At 36.9% G+C, this 21,252-nt stretch overlaps 2 protein-coding genes across 2 annotated transcripts in view; one reads left to right on the plus strand and one right to left on the minus strand.

The window, feature by feature from the left end:
• pgm5 (phosphoglucomutase 5) overlaps positions 1 to 13,585 on the plus strand; it is a 38,520-nt gene extending 24,935 nt beyond the window's left edge. Inside the window, exons 8-11 of the mRNA XM_030143183.1 lie at positions 716 to 851; positions 1,514 to 1,697; positions 8,800 to 8,937; positions 12,958 to 13,585. Coding sequence (XP_029999043.1) covers positions 716 to 851; positions 1,514 to 1,697; positions 8,800 to 8,937; positions 12,958 to 13,047 — 548 coding nt within the window. The 3' untranslated portion in view covers positions 13,048 to 13,585. The remainder of the gene's footprint in view (positions 1 to 715; positions 852 to 1,513; positions 1,698 to 8,799; positions 8,938 to 12,957) is intronic.
• Positions 13,586 to 18,624: 5,039 nt separating this feature from the next.
• Positions 18,625 to 20,267, minus strand: LOC115425688 (transmembrane protein 252-like). The gene is made up of 2 exons (XM_030143376.1): positions 20,002 to 20,267; positions 18,625 to 18,883 (listed from the first exon to the last, which is right to left on the minus strand). The coding sequence occupies exons 1-2, from the start codon at positions 20,265 to 20,267 to the stop codon at positions 18,625 to 18,627; spliced, it is 525 nt and encodes a 174-aa protein (XP_029999236.1).
• Between the last annotated feature and the right edge of the window lie 985 nt (positions 20,268 to 21,252).

Below are 21,252 nucleotides of genomic sequence, written 5' to 3' on the forward strand. Positions count from 1 at the left end.
AACAAAGGAGACAGACAGCGTCACAGAGATTAAGTATTGACAACTGCCAGTTTCCTAACAGCTGTAAAATACCAGAGCGAGGACACACACTTTTTGTTATCATTGTTCAGTGAAAAAAACAATAGTAAAGGATTAGGATGTGTAAAGTGTAATAATATAAATGAGTTTTTATATGACTTCTTCCCTTCTCTTAAAATAACAACTAAGAGTTCAGTCCATTTTCTATGCCAAGCTCTTGGTGGGGGAAACATTACGAACATATTTAATCTTATTAAATGTCAAAGCGTCCCCTTAACAGATACCTTTACTGTGCAGCTGTCTTTGAGAACAGACTTATAGGTCCCCAGTGAAGGAGGCTAAAGTGTGAACTCCTCTTCCGTGAACTACTTTTTGTATGTGTGTTTTGTGTGGGGATGTATGGCGCATATCCAGACACTCTAGTTGACCTCCAACATACAGTAGAGCTGGAAAATAATCTCTCTACATCCAACCACAAGGCTGTTTTAGTAACTGTTGTGTAGCTGTATTAATAATATTCCTTCTTTATCTTCAGGAAGCTTGTGTGAAACGGAAATTGTATTTTGGATAAAGTTATGTGAATTCCATGGCAGGAACATGTGGGGGTTATTCATTACCTGTCATTACCTCAGTTCTCCTTAATTATCTAGGAAACAGATTGTCGAGAGCTGTGATGTATAGTTTTCTGCTTCTACAGGCTCAGACCACATTCGTGAGAAAGATGGTTTGTGGTCGGTGTTGGTGTGGTTGTCCATCATGGCAGCCCGGAAGCAAGGTGTGGAGCAGATTGTCAGAGACCACTGGGCCAAATTTGGACGCCACTACTACTGCAGGTAACCAGGAAGCTCTCGAAAGGACTAAGAAATCAAATTAGCCAAACTCCATCTGCAGTCCCGTGTCTGTGTGAATATCATTAGCTCATCACTTGGCCCCCTTTGCTTTATTAAATCATTAAATGTTGAAATTATTTAAGTCCACACTCCCTGGGATTGTCAGCGATTCCCTTTTCCCTGAAGGTCCTAATCCCTTGTATCCCCACAGAAGCCAAATATGTCTCCTAGGCCTTCACCTTCGTCCATTTCTCCTCCAGTCCTCCTCACTGGTTGTCACTTGTTCTTATTTTAACTTCTCCCCTGTGAGAGGCTGAGATAGTTACTGCAGGCAATGTTCCCACTGACAGTTGCTGCAGCTTTTCATGTTCCCACACTGCGCTTCCTTAATCTTATACAGATATTCTACAGTGTGTACTGTATATGGAGAGGACATCCTGGACAGTGCAGTGACCAGAATGCAAAAATAGGCCATAAAATACACATTTCTGACATAATTTTGAGGGAAAACATAGTCCTTCCCCATCAAAAAGCCTCTTATTTGTAGTTTAGGACCATTTTAGTGTGGCATTTCAGCAAAACTTTTGCTTCACAAAAGCATCCGAGAAAAAAAAAAAAATTCAACTACTGCTATTTTTACTTATTTGTTTGCTCATGTTTGTCAGGTTTGACTACGAAGGCCTGGATCCACGTGCAGCCTTTTACCTAATGAGGGATCTGGATGGAGTGATCTTAGACAAGGCATTCACCAGCCAGAAGTTCGCTGTAGGAGACCACATATACAGCGTGGAGAAGGCCGATAACTTTGAGTACATCGACCCTGTGGATGGAACAGTCGCTCGAAACCAGGTCAGTACGAGTAAAGGAAGTGAAGACGCATGAAAAAAGAACAAAGGGACAGAAATTATAATCTACATAATATTGTAGTACTTTGGGCACTTTAGGGTATTCTGTTTGCTTTAACTACAACTACTATCTATAGTGTACAGGGTGGGGAAGCAAAATTTACAATATTTTGAGGCAGGGATTGAAAGACAGTGTATGACCAATTAGTTTATTGAAAGTCATGAGAATTTATTTGCCACAAGAAAATTTACATAATAGAAAATGTTTTATTCTATGTGTCCTCCTTCTTTCTCAATAACTGCCTTCACACGCTTCCTGAAACTTGCGCAAGTGTTCCTCAAATATTCGGGTGACAACTTCTCCTATTCTTCTTTAATAGTATCTTCCAGACTTTCTCGTAATAGTTTTGCTCATAGTCATTCTCTTCTTTCCATTATAAACAGTCTTTATGGACACTCCAACTATTTTTGAAATCTCCTTTGGTGTGACGAGTGCATTCAGCAAATCACACACTCTTTGACGTTTGCTTTCCTGATTACTCATATGGGCAAAAGTTTCTGAAAAGGTAGGGATAATAGTGTTAGGTATGATTATGACATCAATATATGTTTGGTTTCAAAACAACTGACATAGTGCCTGCTGAGAAAAAACAACTAAATGTTCATTGTAAATTTTGCTTCCCCACCCTGTACATATCTGAGAGCAGAGGTCATTGTTAAAACAGGCATTCACTATAGCTTTGTGCACAGATATACATGTACATATGAAAAGTAAAGAATGCATCTGTTCCGTGAAACTGAGTAATAATAGATTAAACAGGTTGTGTACTCAAAAACAGACTTTATATAATGATGGGCATGGATGGATGTTTCATGTCACTATGGAAAAACCAAAGTCAAAATGTGACAGTCTGGGGAGCTGCTGTGTTGTCATGCTGTTTTTATTCTCCCACCCATTTAAAAAGACCATTTATTGGCCAAAACCTTACATCACAGCATAGTTTTTCTAAAGCTTGAAAAGTGAGCCAAGAGGAGGTGCAGAAGTCAAATTTTATCTTAGACCATTTCATTCATTCATTCATTTTGTTAATCCTTGGGAGGGTTTGTTGGAGTTTGTTGGAGTCTATTCAAAGTACAAGCAAGATTTTACATAGTATTGGTATTCTGAAATATCAACAGCAACAGGAGGCTGTAAATCGCAACACATCCATGACTATCAAAACCACCAAAAATTAATGCTATGTATCCACAGACTGCATCACTCATTGTTTTTATTACCTCTGCCAGGAGGTATTGTGATCACTTTGCTTTGTGTGTTTGCGTGTTTGTTTGTTTGTTAGCAAGATAACTCAAAAAATTATGGATGGATTTTCATGAAATTTTCAGGAAATGTTGATACTGGCACAAGGAAGAAATGATTAAATTTTGGTGGTGATCGGGGGATAGGGGACAGATCTGTCTTGGCGGAGGTCTGCGCTCTCCGTGTGCTTTTCTTGTTACCCATTGTTTTTATTCCAATTTTTTGTTTTTCATTCAACAAAACAGTGTCTTCAAAAGACTAGACATAAAACAAAACATACACGACAGTTATGGACGGATTTTCATGAAATTTTCAGGAAATGTTGATACTGGCACAAGGAAGAAATGATTAGATTTTGGTGCCAGTATCAACATTTCCTGAAAATTTCCTGAAAATCCATCCTATTTAAGCTATTTAAGTGCACAACAGTCCTTTTAATAGGATAGAAGAGAGGCCCTGTCCAATATAGTCCAAAAATGGGCGCCATACTCCCCATCACTCATTGTTAACACACATCCTACTATATAATGCACGTTCTGTGTCTGATCGATCGATGTTACAGCACAGGAGGGCATTTGTACAGATTTTCCTCAGCCTTCACAGCCCCGATCGCCGCCAAACTCGCCAAATGAATATGAACATTACTTGACTATCTACTAGGCACAATTTTATGTCCGTATTCAAATGATGTGAGGTATGCTGGGCGATTTTAGCCTCTCATGCTATCGTACAATGGCACCATGAGTACAATGCCGCTAGTCTGTATAATGGCATCATCAAGTTTTCTCCTTCAAAACTCTCCAAAAAACTCGAAGCCAGTCATTCTGACAGCTGGTCAATAATAATAATAATGCTCCTTCATTTACTGCCTTCAAGCAGCATAGTTTTTTAGGCACAACAAGTAAGTAGTACAACATCTTGGGTCCATAATTTAGGCTTTACAATTGACATGTAGGGTTAGGAGTCAATGGAAACTTTAATAATAATTTATATAATTATTATTAATAATTTATTATTATTATTATTATTATTATTATTATTATTATTATTATTATTATTATTATTATTAATGGAAACTTTAGCATACAGCACAATATTCATAAAACCTCAACAGCTCAGTAACTGAAGGAGTATTTACTACTTTTGTTTCAAGTAAAGTATCTATATAGTACTATGCAAAAGTCTTAGGAAAATTTTACTTGTGTGGTTTTTTCAGGGTTGAAATGAGCATACATATTTATTTCTCACTCTATTTTTTTTTCAAATACAACAAGAAAATACAGGAAATATGTGCAGAACCTTAAAAAGCAAACCAAAAACTGATTGAAATAGGTTGTAAAGGTTAAAGTCACTATTTAATGTGACCCCTGACCCCATGATAAGAAGTAGCACAAACAGTTGAATGAAACCTGGTATAAAACATCAGAAAGTTAATGCAATAAACATCATATTGTCTGAACGAAAAGGTCAAAGACATGTTAAGTGCAAAGGCAAGTAACAGTAAATATGACCACTTTGGTTTAATAGAAGCTGTGTTTTGCCTGAAACTTTTGTTTTTACTGCTGTTTATACTTCACCTATGTTCAGATTGTATCGTTGTACAGAAACGGAGAAATGCACATATATGATCACTTGCACTTCAAAATTCTATGCATAATCAAATATTTTAATGTGCGCTGTTTTTATATTTATTTTTATTTTATTGTATTTCTAATCAAATCTAAATGTATTTTAATATTGTATTTTTTTTCAATCAATGTGAAGCACTTTGGGCTACAATTTCTGTATGAAAGGTGCTATACAAATAAAGTTTATTATTATTATTATTATTATTATTATTATTATTATTATTATTATTATTATTATTATTATTATTAGAACTTCACGTAAAAGTGCTGCTTTTATCCATAACATATATATTATTATATATGATAACATCTGATTATTATTACTGAAGCATCAGTTTTGTTACTATTGGAGCTAGTTTTAACTACTTCATAGTCATTTTAAATGAAGGGAAATTTTATGGTTTAACAAGTGCTTAATGGGAAAGGATAAAACGAACAATGTAATGATATACAAATGTGTTTTCATTTATGGGCATTTATTAAAGTGAAAACAGAAACTCAAGAGTGTGAGAACTTTAGATCACTATACGATGGAGCTGTGAAGAACTCAGAGCCAGACAACACACTGTTTCTAGCAAAACATCAGAAGCCAAAGAGGTTGGAAATCACTTGTTTAATCTAGTTTAACAATGTGTTGTATTTTAAAAGCTTGTCCATTGTGTAAATTCTTTCAAGTAAGAAAAGCTGTCAGATGAATACAGTAGAGTGAATAGAGTACTTTTGCCTCTGGGATGTAGTGGAGTAGTTGTGTAAAGTTGCATAAACTCATACTGGTACCAGAGTAAATGTACTTTCCACTGCTGCAACACTATGGTGATTTATCCCAAACTAAACACCAAACCGAGGTGGGCCAGAACGTACGACTTCAGAACTGGTTCACTTGAGGTCAGGTGAGCTGGAGAACCTCTTCCGTATACACTCCAACTCACACGTTCTCTTCATCTTAATCTGTTTCATACAAGGGTTCATTTATCAGTCTCTGGTGAGCCGGACCTCCCAGTACGCTCAGAGAAGTTCCATGTTTAGACACGACAAGCTGCTTTCCATTTGAAACCATAAATATATGCATACACACACACACACACACACACATCACATACAAACATATCACCGAACACTCCCCTGCCCCCATCTCGCCCTCACTTTTCTATGAAGTTTACCCAGCTGACTCCCTATGTTCTGCCCAGAAATGTGTGGAAACTCACTCTTGGCGTCGGCTCTTCTTAACTCCTGCCCCACCTAATACCACATCCACACACACGTTGTGTTTTAAAGGCATGCGCTGCCTGTTAGTCCAGTTGTTCCGAAGTGTGAACACATGCATAAGAAGGCTTGACCTGGCACGTGTTCACACTTGTGTTTGCCGCCGAGGTCACAAATACGGTTTATCCGCCAACTTCAATTTATGTAACGTAAAGGAGGAACAACGTCTCCCACCGTCCCGCTGAGAGTGCAACTTCTTGGTGTTGCCATGGTTACAACAGCTCCAGAGCTTACAGTAGTTAGTCAGTGACCCCAAAATGTGCTTTAACCTCACTGGTAAATCCTCAGCATCCCAGTCGCCCCAGTGTGTGTTATTACAGCACACATTCCTCCCAGGACAGAATTATATCAGCTGTCGTCTCTCTGGGTCTTACACACACACACACACACACACACAAATACACACATAGACACTCTGCATTGGGGATTTACAAGGAGTGGAATGGCAGCCTTTGTAGTCGGCTACTGAATTCATTTTGCATTGTCTGCGTATTTTGCATAGGCAGATAGATAGACAGATAGACAGATAGACAGACACCATTTATAGCCGGTATGTGCTCCGCTCTGAGCCTCTGAGCTCTGCAAAGGAAGGTGTTTTTAACCGGCATTATTACTCAGCCTCCAGATAACTGCTGCTCTATTGTTAGAGATGAGCTGACACACTCACGGACAGAAAGACAGACAAATGGGCAGGAAGACGGGTGGGACGGACGGACAGGCAGACGGACATCTCTCATTACCGCTGTCTTTCCTCACCCAGACTCTGACATGTTATCATGTTATACCGCTGAGCCAAAGTCAGATTAGGAGGAAGGCGAGGGATCCAGAGGTACTTTACTTTTAGTTCCATGGCCCATAAACACTGGCGCTGAGTCCCAGTTTGCAGAGTTTAACAGCACTTCGCTTCTAAAATAGGGTTACTGTTGCATTATGGTTAAAGAAAGAATGCAACATAATTGTCTCTGACTATCCTGATCACCTATCTGTTTATATCTGTAAATTATATTCATTTTCATCTATATACATGTATTTGTTTCTGTCAGTTGTTTTTGCATTTTGAGATCCAGGTTGGGTTGGTAGGATTTTGTGTCACAAAATCTTGTATCATAAAATGTGAATTTCTTTCCTTTTTTGTATTGTACTTGTGGAGATGCACAATGAAAATAAATTTTAAAAATGATCCAAAAAAAAAAAAAAAAGGGTTACTGTTGTTAAGCACACTCATTTAACTCTTTACTTATGTAATAGTTAATACTATTAAGCTGTACTGAAGTCTACAAAGTATGTGTGATCAATCTTGAAATGATCTAGTTACAACACAATTACTCCAGAGCCACTCACTTTTCTTCTCCACGCTTCTTGTTTTTTCTGAAAACATATTACTGTCTTTCTCCCTGTACTTGTCTTTTGCACTAATGGGATAAGGAAAGAGGCGCTGTGGAATTTAAAGAGCGATAAGAGTCATCACACATCCATTAGTCAAAGGGTCTTATCTTCCTTCTGTCAGCCAGTGAGGGTTGTAGCTGTATACACCAATGAAACAATATCCTGTTTTCTGTGCAAATGTTGAGATTGACTTCAGTTAGGCCGCTGACGCAAAGGTGAAATATGAGGTTTTACTCTTCTTTCTGAGCTTTTTGCTGAGCTTCTGAACTGACTCTTCAGTTTGGTGAATGTAAAGCGGATGTTTAATAATAACTCTGTCTTGCAAGAGGAGTTAAGATCTCATATAGCTCTTAAACTACTATTTGGGTGCTATGACAGGACAGGAAACAGGCATATTGTTAATAAGAACTCCCAGTTCATGTCATGGGCTCATACATTCGAAACTAGTGACATCTAGTGGATGTTTACAAGTTCCAGATACTGTAGTTCTCTGGGTGTCATAATTTCTCCCTTTGCTTTTTTTTTTTAGATTATTGATTTTGTTATTAACATATATTAAATGGATAAAACCAACAAATCATCAACTGATAGACAATCATCTTGTCAATTACTTTGATACGCACTGATGATATAATTAGTAGATTTTCATCTGTCAGAAAATTAATCCAGTCTGATTTATCTTGCAGTTTAAGCACATCACCCAACATCCATTGAAGGGGTGCCAAACATACGGCCTGTGGACCAAAAATATCCCCCCAGATGGTCCAATCCACCCCGTGGGATGAATTTATGAAATGCAAAAAATTACATTGAACATATTAACGGACCAGTATAATACTATCATAGTAACCCATAAATAATGACAATTCCAAATGTTTCTCTTTGTTTTAGTGTAAAAAAAAAGTAAAATTATATGAAAATGTTTACATTTACAAATTAATTTCACAAAAAATATGAATCACCTGAATAAATATGAACAACTTGAAATATCTTAAGAGAAGTAAGTGCAATTTCAACAATATTCTGCCTGTTACTAAATGTTTTGTACCTTTATAGACCCTCTGTGATCTGTAAGTTGTAATGCACGTATCTAAATCAGAAGCAGAGGCATAATATTGTTAAAGTTGTAGTTAGTTTGCTTAAGAAATTTCAGGTTCTTCATGGTTGTTCAGGTCATTCACATTTTTTAAAGGATCATCTGTAGATATAAACATTATTTATACTTTATGTTATCATTTCACTGGTCTGGCCCAGTGGAGATCATGTACCCCTGAATCAAAATTATCTATTGCATACCAGGCTTTACTAGAAACCATTTTTGCCTTGAAAGATTGTTAAATAATTTTTGTTTGTGTCCTTCAAGTGACAGAGTATTTTTTTATTCTACGGATTGTAAAGCTCCTTCTATTGTCTTTTGATAATCCATATTTTGACATGATTTGAGTATATATATATATATATATATATATATATATATATATGTCTTAGTATTTGATTGCTAATGAGAACTCCACTTTAAATCTCTCCAGGGCTTAAGGATCATCTTCAGCGATGCCTCTCGTTTGGTGTTTCGGATGAGTGGGAGTGGGGGAGGAATGGGCGCCACCATCCGCATTTATGCTGAGAGCTTCGAGAGAGATCCAGAGAGACACAGCAGAGAAACTCAGGTACAGACCAAGAATATTTGAGATTCAGAGAATGAGTCAGAGAATGAGAGATTCAGAAATGTACTTTGTAGGTGCATGTGTGTGTTTAGATACAAGTGCATCCAGAAAGATTTAACCCATAAAGAACCAGTGCTTCCAAAATATGTTTTCCTCTATATTTCACTTTTCTAAAGGGATTTATCATCATTCATTATGAAATTATCCTCTGTATTTTGCATTTTTTCAGTGAACATCGGGTATTTTCCTATATTTAATTTACTGATCATGTATATGTTCATAAAAGCTCAGATTAAAGTTGAGGGTTATTATATAAAAACCTGAGATAATATTTCATTTACTGAACATAATCCAAGTGTCTCCATCCACTGTCATTGATCCAACTCCATGGGCTTTACTGTTGAATCAATGTTGTAAAAGATGACTGTGTTTCCTCGTTCAGTACGGAGCCTCTGAACATCCAAAGGGGTCATATCTGATGACCCTGAAAAGATGACAAACTGTATTTTACACCAATTATTTGCATGTATTGATAGGATTAGTGGATGAACAGGTATTAAACAGTTTACATTAGTAGATGGTTTTGGTCGTTGGTGGCTGTTTGGGTCTTTATGGGTTAAACTGAAATCCAACAAAACTCTCAATACATCACCTGTTTATCCAAAATAAACATTACTCGCAATATTCAGTGAGTTTAGCCACTATAAAGCAGGTAATATCACACCATTATCGAACTGTATCAATACATTTTTCGCATTTTAGACATTGCATATACTCTGAATACAATATAAACAGTAGCTGAATGTGCACAGGGTTATTTGGCGTTGATACTTGCAGCCCTTAAGTTCATTATTTAGCAACAGCATTACAGTAGAAAGACAATACACAGCTAGAAATGCAGCTAATTTATTGCAGCCAATACTGTGATCAGAAAATGTCCATTTCTGATCTTGATCTGACCCGGTTGCTGCTGACTGACCTGTAGTTTCTTGTGTGATTAGGAACACTAGCTCCTTGTGCCACTTACATATATTGGAATATGTAGTGTACTTTAACCATATTCAGGGGTTATAAAGCTGCAGTTATGATGGCTAGACACCGTCATTTAGTCTTGGCCACTTAACCAGAACGCCACATCAAATAGAAGGATGTAATCATAATCACACTATTTACTTACGTTAACATTGTGATTGCTTTAATATTAATTTCAATGTTCACTTCCGCCGTGTCTGGATTGACCTAATAAGATAACAAACATGATTTCAGATCAGAGTCCCTTAGACCATGAGTATAAATCATAAAATGTGACAAGTGTGATTAGACAACATGCTTTTTAGGACGGATTAAAGGTGATGCCCCTGACTGTTATTGTATGTAACCCACTTGCCATCATTGCAGTTTTCATTTTAACCATGTCAGATACTTTAAAGTACTTTTATATTGCAGTTTGTCTGATACAGAGAAGACTTATACTTATACTTAGACAAACTTTATTGATCCACAAGGGAAATTACTTGGTCGCAATAGCTCAGTTGCATACAAAACACAAAAAAAAAACCTTGCAAAAAAAAAAAGAAGCTAAAAAGAAGGCTGATAAATAATACCATAACACAAACTGCTGAGTCATACAGTATTTAAACTTTCTTCTACAATATGTATACTGCACATAAAGCAGAACAAATGTGTTCATTGTGCCTTATTAACAGCCCTTTGTGGCTTGTCTTAAATTAAACTGCAAGTTTTGTGTACATGTTTAAGACATGTTGTAAATGTACGCAAGATTGGGGGGATTTTAGAGGATCTAATTGCAGAAATTGAATATAATATTCAAAATGTTGCTTTTATTATAAGAAACATTTTGTTTTCATTATCACACAATTAGTGAGTACGCCATGTTGTGCTGCCATGTGTCAACAGTAGATTAGAATAGACTTACTTGTCTTCTTTCTTCCATTTTACAGCAATATTAACCTCTCCCCTTTAGCTAGCTCCTCTTTGTCCAGCGCAAAACACTAAATATAAGTATAGATCGCCTGATGCAGCTTAGGAAGAATGAAGCTACCTTTTCACGCTTTTATCAGAAGCCACAGAGTTGAGCAGTAGAGTTGCATCTGACTGAATCTTAACATTGATCTGTAAAAATAGATTTCAGTGTTATATTTATATGGGTGCTTCTATGAAACTGGGTTCATTTTGGTACCTGGCACTTTGCCAGCTTTTTTAGACCCAATAATAAAAGAGAAATTTAGACATATTTTCCTCCAAGATGTACCCAATGATGACCTCAGATAAAAAAAAAAATAAAATAATTATCTTGCTCTGAGCCATCCCAAAATTAATGAATTTTTAATAAAATATTGGGGCAAAAATAGGACCAAAATTAGGACAGGAAAAACGACCTAGGTGTCAGTGCATTTGATCTGGAAAATATGGCTGGAAATGGTCTTATATACCACTATAAATAAAGACACTGTGTTAAATTTGTCGATCCTAGTGGTTTTTCTAACCCAGACATGCACATTTTTCATGAATCGGCAGTCTCATTCCAGGTTTCGTGTGTAACCCATCATGTCCACTGGCATTATGTGCAGAACCTGCCCATTTAAACCCATATAAATCCTGAGTGATTTTTCAACAACAATCATTTTTGTGAAACACCCTGCCTTGCATATGTACTTCAGTTCCCAAAATGTACCTGTGAGAGAATAATAAGATATTCAAAATAATAGTAGCAAGTAATTTTCGTGTCCTTTTTACTGTGTTACAAGCAGATTTTTGTATAAAAAATAACATAAAAAAATATAAAAATGTGTTTTATCTGAAAATTTTTTTTCTCTTTTATCTCAGTAAATATTTATTTTTCTAACAGACCCAAAGTGCTTCCAAACTTGCTTCATAACATTAGTCTACATCTGGTTTGAATTTTTAGCCCCCATGTCCTGTTTTTAGAGACCAGTTTCATAGAAGCACCCATATACATTGTCTACATCCCAAAATCAGAGTCCAGAGAAGTAGGTGCAGTTCTTATTTCCTACAAGACGACTTGATTCACAATATGCTGAAAGTTAATTAACCAAAAAGCCGAAAACACATGCTCTAATGAGGGTTAAAAAATGTGAGGAAAGCAAGGTGCATTCTGCAGCTTCACCACTAGATGTCATATTACACTCTGAACCTTTAAGACTGTAGATATTTTGCTACATCTACCCTCGGTCAAACACCTGTCGTGATACAACTCAGCATTTCCATATCTAATGTCTTTATTGCACCGGTCTGTTCACTGTACATGAATTTTGTGAATGAATCATTAGTTTTAACAAGAATTGAGTAACAAGAATCTGAGAACTTTTCTATAAAATGCGACTGATATGGACGTTGACACTGTTTTTTATAGGGCTATAGGGACATAACTCCAACTGGGTTATCTACACTGAGATCTGTTTAACTGTCAGTTTATCTGTGTTGTGTGTATATGTGCTATAGCTCACATGCTGCTGCCTTGCACAACAAAACATACACTAGGTTGAAGGTGATCTGATTTTATCATAGTCAACGCTGTCATCTGAGATTATTACCTCATATTGTTTTTAGTTCGGTTTGTTCGTTTGTTAACACTCTAGCAGCAAAATATTGGTTGAATTCATACCAAATTTGGTTTATAGATTGCCAGTGACCCAGAATACATGCTGTTATATTTTGGGAAAAGTAGGTTCAAGTTAAAATTTTTAATGAATTTAAAAATTTTTTTTTTTCCCATTTACTTATAATGGGCGAAATTTCAAATGTCTATAAAAACATCAATTTTGTTTCAATTTACTTCAGACTTGGCACATATATAGAGGCGATGGATATGACATCATCACATGCGTAGACATGATGACATCAGCTGGATCGATACCAAAATAAGTGACAATATGTGCAGGGGGCGGGGTTTGTTGTGCCTGGCACCACTTATTTTATTGATTTAGTGATTCAGAAATAAACCCATCCTTATCGGAGTTTTAATCGCATTTTTTGTCGCAGGTGGTCCTGGGTCCTCTCATCGCCATCGCCCTGAAGATCTCCAACATCCATGAAAGGACAGGACGCCGTGGCCCCAACGTCATCACATGAACGAGCAGGAAACCACACAGTCACATGCACGAACACACGCATGCACCTACTCGCGCATACGTAAAAATCCAAATGAATTTCCTCCTCTAGCATTTTAACATATCCATGTCCAGTGTCATTTTCTTAGTTCTACTTATAAAGCAGCTCACAAAGGAGGAGAAGCTCACGGCTAATCTTCAAAAGGAAAAATAATCTTGCACACGGCTTTTCCAGCTGTTTACTGACCACTATTATAGTTAATTAAAGTTTGAATATACAATGGCAATACCAGGAAGGCTATTTAATTATTGTTATGGGTGAAAAATATGTAAGCAGCAAACATATTTACAAATGTGCAGATTGAATTTATGATTCTGTCGTGCTTTTTTTCAACAATTTTTTGATTTATCGCATCCTGTTTCTGTGTAACAATGCGGTGTTCACTTTTTGCTCACACCTGTCCACTCATGTATGACACAGTATACTTTATCACCCTTTTCCATGCAGGAGCAATAAAAAGTTTGTCCAAGTGTAAAATAAACCAGGCATTGCACCACAACTGTTATATCATGGTGGATTGAATCTTGTTGATTTTATATGATATGAAGTGAAATTAGGGTGTGATATTGTTTAACCTAAAGTCAACTGAAGATGAACATGTTTACTACCATGACAGGGCAGAGATATGAAAACAGAAATGATGTTACCATATCCCTGTTATGTAATTTGTCTCTCAGTTTTACATCTTACAATTAATGTTATGTTGACTCAGTTTTCATTTAAGTTCTGTGAAAAATGTTTAACCCGTAAAGACCCCAAACATCCATCACCGACCAAACCATCTACTGATCTAAAATGTTTATTACCTGTTCATCCACTAATCCTATCAATACATGTAAATAATTGGTGTAAAATACAGTTTATCATCTTTTCATGGTCATCAGATATGACCCATTTGGACGTTCAGAGGCGCCGTAGTTACCATGGAAACACCGCCACCGTCTACAACATTGATTCATTAGTAAAACCCATTGAGTTTTTCCTCATTTTTTTTCTGATTTGTTCTAATAATCTTTGAATTTACCCTAAGCTTTAATAAATATCTACATGATCAGTTAATTAAATGTAGGAAAATACATGATTTACACTGAAAAGACTCAAAATAAAGATGATAATATTACAATAAATGGTGATAAATCCCTTACACAGAAAAATTCTTTTGAGAACTACCGCCAAAGTAGCACTGGGTCTTTACAGGTCTACACCTGTTCAGCCATTAATCCTATCAATACATGTAAATAATTAGTGTAAAATACAGTTTGTCATCTTTTCATGGCCATCAGATATGTTCCATTTGGATGATCAGAGGCTCAGTAGTTACTGTGGAAACACCGTCATCTTCTATAACAGGGGTGTCAAACTCATTTTAGTTCAGGGGCCACGTTCAGCTAAATTTGATCTGAAGTGGGTCGAACCAGTAAAATCATAACATAATAATATATAAATAATGACAACTCCAAACTTTTCTCTATATTTTACAGTGAAAAAAGTCAAGTTAAACAATGAAAATGTTTACATCTACAAACTGGCCTTTCAAACAATGGGTATAACTTGAACAAACTGAAAGAATAGTGTAATTTTAACAATATTCTGCCTCAGTTTATCATTTCCACATGTTCATTATAACTTACAGATCACAGTGGATCTACAAATACACAAAACATTTAGTATCAGGCAGAATATTGTTAAAATTGCACTAATTTTTCTTAAGACATTTCAGGTTGTTCACATTTGTTCACATTCACATTTTTTGTGAAATTATACATTGTTTTAGTGTAAATACATGAAAATATTTACATTTACAAAGAGAAAAATTTAGAGTTGTGAGTATTTATAGATAATTATGACAGTATTTTACTGGTCTGACCCACTAGAGATTAAAGTGGGCTGCATGTGGAACCTGAGCTAAAATGATTGTTAATTTCTTAATATCTATTTTTGCATGTAATAAATTCATCCCAAGGGCCAGACTGGACCCTTTGGTGGGCCAGATTTGGCCCCCAGGCCGCATGTTTGACACCTGTGTTCTATAACATTGATTCACCAGTAAACCCATGGAGTTTGATGAATGAAAGTGGATGGAGACATCGGGTTTATGTTCAGTTAATGATATATTTTACTTAAAAAAAAAAAAAAAAAAGTCAAATATTCTTCAGTTTTCTCTGTTTCTGATATAATAACCCTCAACTTTAATCTGAGCTTTAACGAACATCTACATGATCAGTGAATTTAATATTGGAAAATATCTGATTTATACTGCTAAAATACAAAATACAGAGGATAATATTATAAATAAATGGTGATAATTCATTTAAGAAAGGTAAGATATAGAGAAAATGTCATTTGGACACTGACATAAATGTAGCGCTGGGTCTTTATGGGTTAAGCTGCAGGAGCTGAAATCGGGAGGGAAAAAAATACCCCATTCCCACGCCTTCAAATGTCCCCTATGTTCCCTAAGTTTGGGAGAAAAAAAGAAAGACAAGAGAAATATAAATTGACCCCATTTGGATTGTGCCATCATTTACACGTGTTACACGTGTGTAATCCTTAGCGATAATATGCTGCTTTTTCCAGTATTTCAGTTTAGACCTGAATACTCTATACCCATACTGAATATATTATTTCTTTTTTTTTTTTTTTTCTTATCTAAATAAACTTTTTGTGTGTAACGCTTGCCTTTTTTAATTGAATTAGATATAGACAGAAGTAACAGGGAAAAAGAAAATATGTCAGACTGAAGCAAGTTGCCCTTTGGCATTATGGGACTTTAATTAAACATTGTTTCATAATTAAGAGTACCAACATTTGCTGATGTTCTTATTTGAAAATCCTTGATTAATATGAGGCTTTTTCTGGTGCGTGGGGCACAGGACCTGCTTTTGAACTGAGTGTGAAATGTGTTGAAGCTGTTGGGTCGAGATAAGAAATGAAGCGGGTTGATCTTTATACGGCCTGTATGAGACACAGAGAGCAGGAACTCATAAACACACTGATTGCCCTCATTAAGAGTTGAGGATATGCCAGTGGATATCCGCAAGGATGTGTTCACTCAGTCAGCCAGACATTACCTGTCAGCTATTATAGGTTATTGCCCCATTCGACTGTTTTATAATGTCAGGGTTTCGTTCTGAGGTTAAATGAAGATCAGGGCATGAATGTGAATGAATGAATTGTGAAGAAAAAAAGTCTGACCTGGAATTTAATTGTTAATATTTTAGAATCAGAAACTAGTCTAGGGGCATTCGTTAAATACTTTATATTAGAATAGAGTTAAAACATTTCCAGAAGCTTTTTACATTTATTCATTTATTTTACTTAACCTTAAAGAGATTTCCAGCTTCTTTTCCAAAGTCTGCTCAGAATGACAAGTTTCAGACAGAGCAATGACACCAGACAGACAAAAACCACACTATAAAGACACACGTGAGGGTGAGGAAATACTTATTGCAGCTTATAATAAGCAAATTGATCATTTTGAGTTTACAGTGGTATGGGTTTTTTCAATTTTAACTTTCCTGTGTTACTTATTCAAAGTGTCTTGAGCTGAAAACACAAAGATAGTCTTGCCCGTGTCAGTATGTACACATGAAAACAAAAGAGCTGTAACACTGCAGAACATTGTTGACACACCAGTATTTTTATTACAGTGAACTTTTCAACTGAGCTCCCCATAGTGTACATATAATCTGCTTGTAAGGACACTGAGGGCATAGTCTTAGACAAGAAAAGAGAGGAGGACCACAGTAAACCAGCACATAAGGGACTGCTGACACAAGTGGTTAAAAATCTATGTTTTGATGATGTGAATAGTTGTGCAACTTTATGAGATGTGCTGCACAGTCTAATCTATATATTCATCTACAATAGACTAGAATAGAATCTTTATTTCGTCAGTAGTAGTTTGTCACACACGTAAACATGCACCACACGCCAAAATTTGTCTTCTGCCTTTAACCCATCATTAGATCATGCATCACACACACTGCATGCAAGAAGCAGTGGGCTCATCATGTCAGGCGCCCGTGAGGGGTTAATGCCTTGTTCAAGGGCATGCCAGCCAACAACTCTCTGCCAGCCCTGGGAATCAAACCGACAACCCTTCAGTCACAAGCCGACTCTCCAGCCATTTAGGTCGCGGCTGCCCCCAGCAACAAGTTTGTAAACAAATCTTTCAATTAATGTAAGTTATTTTAACACATACGTATAATTAAGTTCTTCTATAAAACACTGGTCTGAGTATGGGTAGACCTTTTTTTTTTTTTCTTATGGGCTCAGCTGGCTGACAGGCAGCTATCTGTACCGATTAGGCAGTAGCCGACACCAACTGTACTCCCAGTCATCATTGCCCATTTTTCTGACACCTTTGCTTGTGTATCCTCTTTTATTTTGACATTTTACCAGTGAGTATCTCACACTACTTTTTTTTTTTTCTACTTGTCTTGTCCAGCGTCCTAACAGCAGAATGGTAGTCTCGTTCCTCCCGGTGCTGAACAAATTTGCTTTGCCAAGGGTAACTTCATAAAGTATGTGAAGCACCCTTTGATATTCTTTTGTGTTTATTATGAGTTTTGTTGAACCACATTTCGATGCCAGACCTGACATGGGGGGTGGGGGAGAGGGGTAGAAGAAGGGGAGAGAACAAGAGAGAAGAAGGTGGCGAAGACCCTCACAAGAAAGTATCAACAATACAAGCAGCAACAACCATGGAGACAATTATAATGGTAACAATAACTACAACCAGAACTGAGTAAACCGGGCAGAAGAGAGAGGAAAAAAAACAAAACGAACAAAACTACAAAAAAAAAGACAAAACACAACAATGAAATACATAAGACCTATGAAATGAAGAATATAAGGAAGGATGAACAAAATATTGTATACCACATTCGCACAAATAATACCTATAACAAATAATACCAGTAACAAATCCACACAACATGGGTAGACCTATCTTAAACCTATTTTTGTCAAAAAAAAAAAAAAAAAAAAAAAAAAAGTGAAGAGGAGATACAGTACAAACTCTATCTACATGATTAAAAACATTCAGAACACAAGAAACAGAGTGGCTTGAATAACTTTAATATTTTTTTAATACAAAGCATCAACATATCCTTAAACAAATACAGGTGTGTTCAGTGTTAAAAGTGCACAATTTTGGGTACAGTGCAGGTGAAAGTAAAGGTGCTGTCTGATCCAGACATGCATAGATCCTTTAAAGTCATATCAGCCTAAACTTTTAACAAGTTCATGGTCCAAACATCGTACTTCTGTCCCTACAAACTCATGAGTCATTCCATGTCTCTAAAAACCTTCATGATCACCTGTTTACTTCAGCTCAGGCATTACAGTGCAGCGATCCACCTCCGGTTTACATTCATGGATTAAATCACATGCCAACTTGTCACCGCGGTCCATCCCATCACTTGGCAGCCAAAGCAATCCACAGACACTTCCCCACATTTCTGGAAGCCCCGTCTATCTACTATCATCCCTTACTCCCTCGTCTCTCAGCCATTTAGGCGAATCTTTCATCCTTCAGTGTGCAGATGTGGCTTCGCTCTGCTCCTCTGCAGCCGCTGGTCGTTGCGGTTCACGCTCTACTTGACTGTAAGGGGGAGGTCGTTCCCAGCTCCACGTGCAGTCTGGGACCTCTGAGCTGTCCTGGCAGTACAGCGGAGGAGCCAGGCTCAGGGCCACGTCCACCCCGTCCACCACTACCATGAACGCTGGAGATGAGTCTAGATCACCCTGACTGACCTGTGACTCCTCATAGGATGGAGGGAAGGAGCTGGGCCTGCAGAGGAACAATTAGATAACACACACATTATTATTGAGCTGATTTTCACATGGCTTTTTAGGTCAGATACTTAAAAGTCACCCTTAAAAATTTGAATAAGACAAGCATGTATTAACCCATAAAGACCCAGTGTAACTTTTGCAGCTGTTCCAAAATGAATTTTTCTCTCTATTTTACCTCTCTTAAGTGATTTATCACCATTTATTATAATATTATCCTCTGTATTTTGCATTTCTTCAATAAAAATCAGGTATTTTCCCATATTTAATTACCGGTTATGTAGATGTTCATAAAAGCTCAGGTTAAAGTCAATTGCCATAATATCAGAAACAAAGAAAAATGAAGAAAATGTGACTTATTTAACAAAATATATCAATAACTGATCATAAACTGATCATTTGCAGTAGTTCTCAAATGAGTTTTTCTCTGTATTTAACCTTTCTTAAGTGATTTATCGCCATTTATTGTAATATCATCTTTATTTTAAGTCTTTTCATTATTAATCCTATATCTTCCCATATTTAATTCACTGATCATGTAGATATTCATTAAAGCTCAGAGTAAATTCAAAGGTTATAAGAACAAATCAGAAAAAAATGAGGAAAAACTGACCTTTTCAGCAAAAATATCTTTAACTAAACATAAAAACAAACATCTCCATCCACTGTCATTGATCCAACTCTATGGGTTTTACTGGTAAATCAATGTTGTAGAAGATGATGGTGTTTCCATGGCAACTACAGAGCCTCCTGAACATCCAAATGGGTCATATCTGATGACCATGAAAAGATGACAAACTGCATTTTACACCAATTATTTCCATGGATTGATAGGATTAGTGGATCAGAAGTTATTAATCATTTTATATTAGTAGATGATTTTGGTCGCCAGTGCTTGTTTGGGTCTTTACGGGTTAAAATGGCTTTACATACACCAACAAATATCATGCAATAAATTGTTTGTGTAGCTTTTTTTTTAGTTTCCCTCACACAAAGCCGTTATTTCTCCAGAGCAGAGAAATTGATTTGCAAGAATATAGTCACAAAAATAACAAAATGTACTTCTACAGTCACTTTATTTAAGTTTCTCTTTGCTCTTTTAAACAGCAGTCTTACCTTTCTATAGTGAAAACCTGGATGTGCTGTTGATGCCCGCCTCGCTGGTAAACCTTGCTTTTCATGCTGTTGCAAATTGTCCAGAAGACTCCGATGAGCATAGAGAAGAAGCCGAAAACGATCATAATATAGGCTGGAATGACCTTGAGATTTTGATCATACTGGTTCTCCAGAGACACCAGGAAGGCCCCGACGCAAGTCAAGGCAAACCCCACAGTCGGCAGCACCATCCGGGCCAAGGACCACAGCTGCTTCTTCACATTCATGATCATTTACCTCAGTGTGAATAGTACAGACTGTCCTGTGTTTTTTTTTTGTCTCTGTTGGAGTAAAGATGACGGTGCTGGTATCAGACAGGAGGTTGTTACTTTAAATCTCTGTTGTAAAGGTTCAGGATGAAAAGAATCCGACCTTCTCATCTAGTGCGAACAGAAGCAAATGTGGCTGTGGCTGAAGGCGTGTGAGTTTGACAAAGTTTGCATCACACCTAAGGGGAGGTGGCTGGGATGTACCTGCCTCCTCAGTTGTATATTAACACACCGCATAACACTCACATCTGCGGTCAAAAAGACGGGAGAGATAGAGCTGCTAAAGAGGAAAAAACACAGTCTATGAAAACTATTCTGAGTTATATAATAGAACGAAATATTGATAAGTCACAGTGCATGGGCAGCAATTTACATTCCTACAAACTCAGACCTGTTTGTGGTATTTAGTATACTGACAGTCAATAGAAACTTTGAGGTAGAAATGTATGCATATTTCTACTTGTAGGGGGGTTGTAATTATTCATGGTGGATTTATTGATGACTTAATGCTCAGGTAGTTGAGATAATGATGAGTTGTCATGTTGGCACAGTTCATTGCACATGGTTGGTCTCTTTGCAAAAGTCGACCAAATACACATTGAGCAATACTCAGTGGGTATCTGCACAATTTGAGGATTGGTTTTGAAGGCCTATATAAAGGCCCAAAAAAAGGCCACCATTGTTGCATCATGCCACGTCTATCACATGAACAATGTCTCCGGGCACTGGGTATGGTGGAGGCCGGTTTGAGCTACAGTGATATAGCCAGGCGTATGTATGGGCTGTTCCCAACCCACAATCAGAAACCTGGTTGAACGCCACAACACCACAGGCTCTGTTGACCATAGACCGCGTCCAGGGCGAGAGAGAGTGACAAGTCCTGACCAGGACCACTACTGTTGTGACTTTGTGTTTTGCAGGTGCCATTTTCTTTTGTTAAGTT

This window comes from Sphaeramia orbicularis, chromosome 9 (assembly GCF_902148855.1).
Source record: "Sphaeramia orbicularis chromosome 9, fSphaOr1.1, whole genome shotgun sequence".
In the NCBI taxonomy this organism is placed as follows: domain Eukaryota; kingdom Metazoa; phylum Chordata; class Actinopteri; order Kurtiformes; family Apogonidae; genus Sphaeramia; species Sphaeramia orbicularis.

Coding starts and splice junctions, on each gene's coding strand:
- LOC115425688 (XM_030143376.1), bottom strand. CDS start 20,267: ATGAATGTGAAGAAGCAGCTGTGGTCCTTGGCCCGGATGGTGCTGCCG. Junction 18,884..20,001: donor CAGGTTTTCACTATAGAAAG/GTAAGACTGCTG, acceptor GTTCCTCTGCAG/GCCCAGCTCCTTCCCTCCAT.